The sequence below is a fragment of the Drosophila hydei genome, unplaced genomic scaffold, assembly GCF_003285905.1.
Source record: "Drosophila hydei strain 15085-1641.00,03,60 unplaced genomic scaffold, DhydRS2 tig00008114-arrow-pilon, whole genome shotgun sequence".
Lineage (NCBI taxonomy): Eukaryota > Metazoa > Arthropoda > Insecta > Diptera > Drosophilidae > Drosophila > Drosophila hydei.
Window position 1 is genome coordinate 10,210,506 of NW_022045827.1, and position 8,851 is coordinate 10,219,356.

Sequence of the window (8,851 nt, forward strand, 5' to 3'; positions counted from 1 at the left end):
CACATAATCCCAAAATAAGTTAAAAAAATCTACTATTAGATTCAAGAGTATCTTAAAATAGCTTTTCTATGCGATTCTCATGCTGCTTGATTCAACGTATTTCGTTTGACTACATGATAAATAGTTGACTTACATGATTATGACATTAACTTTGCCAGACCTAAGGCATAAATTTCTTATTGCCAATTTGTAAAACACGTTCATAACCAATAAACTTTTAACAACCTTATTTACAACAACTTCTGCCCTGGTAGAATTCTTAATTACATCATCGCTTATAATTAAAAATGTGCATGTTATTTTTGGTGTTTTAAATGTTTGGTTTATTTTAGTTTTCCATTTGATATCATTTTTACCATTGAGCCATTAATTTGATGTTGGATTTGACAATGCCTCAAATTCGAATTACGGGAATCGTGTTTGTATATAAGTATGTGAGTCGCCCTAAGTCGTAGTTAATCCGATGATCATTAATAAATATACATAGATTTGAACTAGTTTTGAGTTTCTGCAACTACTCGTACATAATATATTAGGATACGTTTGTCCACTATTTGTGAAGTACAGAGTGCCGTATTTCATACTTCATACTTCGCTGACGGTACGTGAGCTGTTCTTGCGCGGGGGAGTTGGGCTCGGCGGCGGACTGAAGTCAGTTTCCGTTTCATTATAATTGTAGCGACTGTCCGATGGCGACAGCGAGCGATACGTGCGCGGCGAATGCCTGTAGGAGTCGCTATGCGTGCGACCCCAGCTCCCGCTGTGTCGCCGGTGCCGATCATTGTGGCGATCGTCGTCGTCGTCGTCGTAGTAGTCATCATAGTCGCTGTAGTCGTCGCGATCATCTCGATGCGGTGAGTACCGATCCCGTGACGGCGGTGGCGAACGCATGCGGCCCAGCGGCGGAGGACGCGCAACGCCAGCAACCACTGGTGGTGGCAAAAATGGCGGCAGACCCATAAACGGTGAGAAGGGCGCCGGCAGGAATGGCAGTGGATTGGGCATGTTAAGCAGGCCAGGCGATCCCGGCAACGGCAGCGGCAATGGCACCGGCGACGGTGCATTTGCCTGTTCAGACGCGCCCAGTCCGCCATTGGCTGGCAACACATCCGACGCCACATCGCCTGCTCCGCTGGCCATGGCTGTCATCTGACGCCGATAGCCGGCGGCTTCAGCCTGCGCCTCCTCGCGGCGTCGATCGGATTGGCGCGCCGCCAGCCACGATTCGTGTGCACGATTCTCCAGCGTGCCCATCTGTGCCTTATGCGAGGCAATCTGCGCCTCAATCTCAGCGCGCAGCTCATCATTTTGAGATCTGTCAATTATAATAATATAATATATTAATATTGATATAATATATAATATATTTGCTGAAGCTGAAGTTCACTTACTTTAGCAGCTGAATTTCATTTTTCATCAGCGTTTGCGTCTCCACAGTGCTGGCATTTTCGCCCTGATGCTGCAGCCACTTGGACTCCTGCAAGCTGAGCTCTCTGAAAAGACAAAAAGGTAAGATTAACAAGATTTTGAAAGCTTAGAGCTACTGTTAAGTTATTTATGTTCTGCCTGTTGATTATTTTAGCCTGTGGTCAACGTAATTGAGATCTCTGTCAGGTCATTGCGCCGTTTTGAGCTTGACAACTCAGACAAATGCCTATTAACGGATTCATTACACCTACTTTTGCAGCTGAGTTTCCTTCTCACGGAAATAGCCAGAGAGCACTTCGAGACGCGTTTGCGCCTCAAGCTTGTCTCGTTCAGACTGATTGAAGTCCTGTTTCAGCTGTTCGACGTCTGCGCTGGATGCCTGCAGCTGGCTCTCAAGCCTCGCTTTGTTTTCCATCTCCTGCTCCAGTTTCGTTTGCAGCGACTTGAACTTTTTCTGCGCCGCATTGAGTTCGCCCCGCATTTTGGCCATTGATATTAACTCCTTAACATTGGCATTGCCATCTTTCTTGATCGTCTTCAAGCACTCTTCGAGCGCCTCTATTTTGGACAGGCTCGTCTGCAGTTCGCTATGCTCTTTGTCGTATTTGGCATTCAATTCCATAATCTGTTTCTGCAGCCTTTGCATTTCAAAGTTGCGCGCCTCCAGAGCCTTGGACAGCTCCAGCTCGGACTCCACTTGGATTTCGCCAAGGCGCGTCTGCAACTTGGACTTCTCCATTTCCAGCTCATAGTTGTCCTGCTGCAGCGACTTCATTTCACTATTCAAGCGTGTTGTGGACTCCGTATACGAATATTGCAATTCGCTATTCTCGCGACTCTTCTCCGCCAAACTAGCATTGATGTCAATGATGATCTCTGTAAGAATTGAATATAGAAAATGATTTCGTTTTTGATTTTATGTTCAGATGATGTTCACTCACTTTCTTGATCATTGAGCTGTCGCTGCAGTTCGTCGACGGTGTTCATAAAGGCTTCGTCACCATTCTGACTATTCAACACCTCGGACAGCATTTTATTCAGCTCCAAGCCTGCTTCGGCTGCATTATCCAGATCCTAGTTAACAAACATGCAATTATTCTTTAATTAATAGTTCAAATTGCTGTAGAAACTCACCTTCTCCAGGGAGCTGACCTGCTCCTGCAGTTGCGCCTTCTCATAGAGTTCCGTTTCGAGCTGCTTCTTCAAGGCGGCGACCATGTCATTTGAGCCAAAGGAATTATCCTCAATGCTTGCGAGCTTGGTGCGAGTAGCCATCAGATCATGCTTTATAATCAGGTTCTCCTTGTGCGCCGCCAACAGACTGCGCTCCAGATGATTCAGCTTGGACAACAATGCACCCTCCTGGCTGCTGTTGCAGAAACAATAGTAGGTGAACAGAAAGAACAGTGATGAGGCCGCCGCAATGACAACGCAAAGCAACAACAGGCTATTATCCAACACTTTTGCTGCCAACACATCCACAAAATTATCCAGGCTAATGGGGGCATGGCAATTGCCATCTAATGGTCGAGTGCAATAACCCTCCGAGTAAGTATCGTCTATAAAAAATATATATATAATTTAAAGATTAAATTTAATCAGAAATTCGATATGAAAATTGATTGTTCACATAAACTTTATATGTTTTTTTTATAGAATTGAGATCGTTTCTTTAAGCTGGTTAATCTTAATTGGAGCACGAACCTTGCTTTATTTCCAACACTGGCATAGGCAAGAACATTTTTAAACTATATTTAATCTAGCTTTATATGTATGAAGCCAAAATGAAATATATTTTTAAAACAAAATATTAAGTTAGAATTGTCATAAATAATAATATTTTAAAATAGAATTAATTAATTTTTTTTTTGTTTTTTTTTTATGTACGTGATTTAGTAGAAATTTGAAGAAAAATCATGAAATGCTTTCACATTTCCTTCAAAATCCAGCTCTAAAAAAATTTTTTAATTCAAGTTATGTTAACAGTTCGTAAATATTATTATTAGCGTATATATGATATAATCTCAAGGTGCTTACCCTTTGGACTAGGCGCTTCTGGATAAAGCAAACGATGCAGGTCATCGGCGCCCGTCAGCGGCTCGGTTTTGGGCACCTTTTGATCTTCATTGGATATAAATGAGTTGACAGTGTTCATAATGGTGCTAAACAGTCCAGGTCCGGGTGCAACTTCCTCTTTGGGCGTCTCGGCAGGCACTATCGGTAGCCCAACTGGTTCCACTGAACCAGTTGCAACGTGTTGGTCGCGTGTTGCTGGCGCAGGTGTTGGCTCTGCCTGATCTATTGCATCATAGGGATCGAAGGCGGTTGCAGAGGGCGTCGTGTGCTGAATATGTTGTTGCTCTTGTTGTTGTTGCTGTTGTTGCTGTTGCTTTTGCTTCTCTCGTTGACGTTGCAGCTCCTCCAACAGTTCTTTCTGCTGCTGTTCTTTCTCCTCTTGCTGCTGTCTTCGCCGTTCTTCCTGTTCCTGCAGCTGCTGTTGTCGCAGTTTCTCCTGCTCCTGCTGCTGCTCTTTCAGTTTTTGTTGTCGTTGTTGCTCCTCCCGTTGCAGCTGCTCTTCCAACTGTTGTTGTCGCTGTTCATCTTCCTGTTGACGCAGTTTCTCCTGCTCTTCCAGCGCTTGTTGTCGCTGTTGTTCCTCCAGTTGCTGCTGCTGCCGCAGCTGATCCTCCTTCTGCAGCTGTTGTTGTTTCTCTTGCTCTTGTTTCTCCAGTTGTTCCTTTTGTTGTTGGTCCAGTGGCTTCTGTTCGTTATCAAGCTCCTTCTGCTCCTGCTCCTGCTTCTGCTTCTGTTGTTGTTGCTGTTCCTGCAGCTGTTTGTAGTATTCATTGGGATTATTGAAATGCTGCTGCTTAAATAGTGGTGACAAAGTGGCTGCCCCAATTGGTTCCTCAGTGGGCCTGGGCGTAGAGCTGTCCACTTCAACGGCTGCCTGTGGCTCTGGTGACTCAATCGCAATCTCCGCTTTCTTTGGCTGTGCTGCATCTGCATCTGCTTTCACTTCCTGCTGAGTCGTTTCATTGGGCACAATTGCAGCGACAACTTTAGCTGCAATTGGTGCTTCCTCAGCCGCCTTAACAGTTTCATTCGCACTTGGTAGGGCTGCTTCTACGACGGCCTGTGGCTCTGTTGCTTGCTGCGCTTTGGTTTCTGCTTCAACTACGACATTGCTACTATTTACTTTGGCTGCCTCTTCCAATTGGTTTGGTATTTCAATCTGCTGTTCAGTTGTCGCTTCAGTTTGATTGGGTAAGGCCTCTGCTGCGGCTTTCTCCTTATCGTTCGATTCCGGTATTTGCCGTGACATCAACTGAATTTTCGGCTCGATTTTGGGCAAATTATTATCAATTTCATTAGCTTCTGGGGCGGGTAGCATTTCTGGTTCTTTTCTTGGCTGTGTGTCCTCTTCAACTGTTTCGGCTTTGGAATCTGAGCGCAGCTTGTCCTCATCAAGCTCTGCGCTTACGTTGCGCGTTTCTACAAGTAGCGAAGCTTCAATTGGTTTGGCAGCAACTTTTGGCGGGGCGTCTTCGTTCTTGACAGTCAAATTTTCAGGCTTTGAGTGCGATACATTTGAGCCATTTGCTTGCTGACCGCTCGCCTCTGCAGCTACAGCTGCAGCTGCAGATGTTGCGATCGCCTCAACAGTTGCTTTGTTATCTGCATTCGAGTCGTTTTGTTTGTCGTTCACCTTGCTATCAAGTGTTGCCTCGTTGTCGTTGTCGTCGTCTTCAATATTCTCTTCGTCATCTTCGTAGTCGAATTCTTCATCGCCTGTCGTTGGGTCCTCCAACTCAGCTTTGTGGCTATTGGTTGCCGTTTTGACTTCGTCTGCGTGGGAAACATTTTGATTTCGTTCTGTAAGAGCAGGCACTGCTTCCAGCGGCAATTCCGTGCCATCGACTAGCTGTAAATTGGGCTGCACAGGGGTTATAGGTGAAGGCACTTCACTGCTGCTGCTTTGCTCCTGTTCCGTCAGAATGGCCAGCTTAATCGTGTCCAAAGGTGAAGTGGTTGTTGTTGCTATATCTTCAGCAGTTTCGGAAGAATTGAGCACTGGCTGCGTTTGTTCCAGCGGCTGTTCTGGCTTCTGTTCTACTTGTGGATTGCTGGCGATTGGTGCTGTTGCTGGTGCAGCTACTGCTGCTGTTTCTGCTGCTGCTGTTTTTGGTTTGTTTGGCCAAACCACAGGCACTTCATATTTTAGATCCGTTTCTTTAATTAGAATTTTATTTTCCTTGATGAAATCCTTGTTGGCATAGCCGCGCCTTCCACTAATCTCCACGCCCCACAACTTTGGATTATTGCCGGCGCTCTTAGACAAAACGCGAACCGGCGCATTGATCTTAAATGACAGCATGCCATCTTCTGCAGTTGCATATCTGATCTTGGCATTACCCAAAGAGATGATCTCTGTGCAAGTTTGAAGAAAAGAAATGAAAAATTATGAAATGTAATTCAGAAAATGGGTCAGGGCTGATTTATTTAACTGCATTTAGCATTAAGCTAAATTTCTAAGTTTTAGTTTATGTTTTCCTGCTTACGCATATCGCGCATTACTTACGTTCACATTTTTCGTCAGCGCACAGTCTTTTGTCGGACAAAGCCCACGTCGTTGGAAGACTTGAAAGGGAAAGTGTTAAGGCAATGGCCAAGTAGAGGGGCAAGTCACTCCACAGCGTATTGGTTGGGGCATTTGCGTTTGTTGGCCGCATTTTGCATTGTTTTCTATGTCTGCACTGTTTACAATTTAATTAAACTAATCCGCGGCCTTAATTATAGAAAGGTTTGTGGGCAAAATTTTTTTTTGTGTATAAAAAATTTCTTCACATTAGCTGAGTTGGCTTTTCGTCATAACAGCTGCTCGCCAGTGTTGCCACATATTAGAAATAACCCGGTTTCTCGATAAGTTTGTGTTTATAAATTAAATACTAATGGATTCTAGAAGCACTTCTCGGTCAGTTTACTCTTCACCTTAAGACTTATGGTATCTTGTAATTTAAAAAAAAACTGGGTATATTTTGTCATTTACCTGCAGCGGTCACACTGCATGGTCTCTGGCATAGCTATATTTTAAACGCTTTAGTCTGCTTTTTGTAAACCGAATGTGCAAAATGAAACGCGCTTGAGTGTGCACGCGACAGTTAAGCGAGCAAAAAAGGACACTCCAACAAAAAGGTTTTTGTCTTTATTGCTTCAATTTTGTATAGTTGTGTGCTGTGGTTCTAAAAATGAGAACTGTGAATAGTTTGTGTCCCGCGTGCCGTGTTGGTTTTACAAATGAATGCAATTTCATTCTTTCAATATACTCGCATGGTGTATTTAACTTGCGTAAATTATCAATGTAGAAAAATAGTTTGATTATTTTCGTTTTTGTGCGTAAAATGTTGGGAGAGGACTGCGTAAAAAGAGCGCCACATTATGTGCGCTACCAGATGTATAATTCCAAAGTAATGGCTTATATTTTTTTGACAATGGCTCGTTGAGTTTTAAACATAAACCATTAACGAATACTAAAGATTTGCATACATAAAAAAACATAATAGTACATAATTTCGTGGAATATTTGCTGTGATAAGAAACGAAACTGCGCTTTCGTCACTCTGGCAACACTGTGCGGGCTGTCAAAATTAGATCTGTGCGCGTGTCGTGTTTGCTATGTTAAATAAAGTTTCGCGACAAAAAAACCAAAATTATTTCCATCGAATTTGAATAAATGCATAAAATAGAAATATACTTGAATCGTGTGTAGTTATTGACGTGATTTTCTTCAACTAAATAAGAATATATTAGATTAAAAAAATGAAATAAATAGTTGGTCGTGACTTACAGCGCTCATCACTACTAGCAAGGGAGAAAAAGAGCAAGAGTGAGAGAGGAGAGCAGAGTGGCAGTGCGTGTTCCTGCTGCTGCTCATTATTTTCGATTTCTACCTTTTGCATTTTAAACGTCTTTGTGATCGGTTGTTGTTGGTTGTTGTTCGGATGCGATTTAGTTATTTTGTATGTTTAATTTGTTCGTCAATTAAGTAGCACGCTGCGAGTGAAATGTATATTGTGTAACAAATCAAAATATATGTGTACAAGAATGCGCCAATAATATATATATGTATATTTGTAAATCTGCTATGTGTTAAAAAAAGCAAAAAGTAAAAGCAACTAAATGCCAAAGTGTAACAAAAAACAATAACATGTTAAACTACAAAATGAAACGCATAGCGCCTAAGGCAAAACAAAAGTTAATTCTCGACTGAAAGCAAAAATAAAGAATATTCTATTGCGCCCAAAATTCTATGCACTGAAATAAAGTTAAATGTAATAAAATCCTTTGTTCACATACAAATGCCAGCAACAGAAGTGTTGTTGTTTTTTCTAAAGTTCACTCTCCAGCAAAAGAGTGCGAGAGAGAGGGAGAAGAGTGAGAGAGCGATATACAATGTGACGTAATTTATATTTATTCTAAACAAATACCCAACGCAAATTGCCAAAAAAAAAATACGAAAAAATAGGAACAACATCAAGAGCGTGTGCGATTGTCCGTCCCTCTTGACAGTTTGTAATTACCAATTGCAATTGGCTTTTAATTTGAATTTTGCATGCAACAGGGCGCGTGTTATTCGCACTCACACACACATACACATGTACACGCATACACGACAAAACGTCTCATGAGAGAAAGGCAGGCTGTGTGGTAAACAAAAATACAAAATGTGCATGGGGAAAACGGATAACAACAATAACAACGACAATGGCATGGAATTAATGAAGAAAAAAATAACAAAATAGCGGCAGAGTTGTCGTACCTACGAACACAGCCGCCCTACTACTTGTCAGCCCCCGACCAATGGTCTTGCTCGCAAATGTGAAACAAAAGCAACAAAACAAAAACAATAACAACAATTAGGTAATGTTTTTACACCATTCTCTTTTGCGTCGACTTTTCGTTCACTTTGACAGGGAGCGCGAGAGAGAGAAATAGCAAGAGAGCAACGAGCGCCCATTTCAATGCCGCTGTTTTTTTTTTTTCGTTTTCGTTTGACTTTTGTTTTGAAACCACTTTTACATGGAAAATTTTGTGTGTGCGTTTTTTAGAGAGGAAAATTTTGTGATTGTAATGTTCTGATTAGAGTGTATTGGTGATATGTGAATTGAAATATATATAAAAAGGGTTCTGTTTTCAATATTTTATTTGCAGTGCTGACCAAGTATATACGTACACATACGACTACATATATACACACACAGATAATCAAAATTTGATTTTTTTAACAATTGCATTTGTAATTGCCGTAAAAATGTAAATGTCACATCCAAAGAGACGTAAGGAAATTGTTTGTAAAAGAAAAAAAAAAACAGAAAAAGCAGGCTTAAATAAATTTATGCACATGTAAAGAGAAAAGGAAAGA

At 42.0% G+C, this 8,851-nt stretch overlaps 1 protein-coding gene and 1 long non-coding RNA gene across 4 annotated transcripts; one reads left to right on the plus strand and one right to left on the minus strand.

Annotated features, from left to right (window-relative positions):
• Nucleotides 1-299: 299 nt before the first annotated feature.
• On the minus strand, nt 300-6,344 carry LOC111598786 (transport and Golgi organization protein 1). Its single transcript, XM_030224422.1, has 8 exons — nt 6,011-6,344; nt 3,884-5,859; nt 3,466-3,805; nt 2,563-2,987; nt 2,370-2,502; nt 1,680-2,304; nt 1,392-1,493; nt 300-1,315 (listed from the first exon to the last, which is right to left on the minus strand). The coding sequence occupies exons 1-8, from the start codon at nt 6,159-6,161 to the stop codon at nt 586-588; spliced, it is 4,482 nt and encodes a 1,493-aa protein (XP_030080282.1). The 5' UTR covers nt 6,162-6,344; the 3' UTR covers nt 300-585.
• Nucleotides 6,345-6,447: 103 nt separating this feature from the next.
• Nucleotides 6,448-8,798, plus strand: LOC111596982. 3 transcript variants are annotated; one of them, XR_002751277.2, is made up of 2 exons: nt 6,448-6,624; nt 8,641-8,798. It is a non-coding gene; the product is annotated as an uncharacterized LOC111596982 (long non-coding RNA). The 3 variants fall into 3 exon arrangements; XR_002751278.2 differs by lacking the exon at nt 6,448-6,624 and adding an exon at nt 7,374-7,448; XR_002751279.2 differs by lacking the exon at nt 6,448-6,624 and adding an exon at nt 7,418-7,495.
• Nucleotides 8,799-8,851: the final 53 nt, after the last annotated feature.

Excerpts from the sequence above, each read along its gene's own strand:
- LOC111598786 (XM_030224422.1), bottom strand. The coding sequence starts at position 6,161 with ATGCGGCCAACAAACGCAAATGCCCCAACCAATACGCTGTGGAGTGAC. Across the intron at positions 3,806-3,883 it reads AACGGCGAAGACAGCAGCAA|CAGCAACAACAACAAGAGCA; the intron begins GAGGAGAAAGAA and ends CAACAGCAACAA. Across the intron at positions 1,316-1,391 it reads AATGAAATTCAGCTGCTAAA|ATCTCAAAATGATGAGCTGC; the intron begins GTAAGTGAACTT and ends TATAATTGACAG.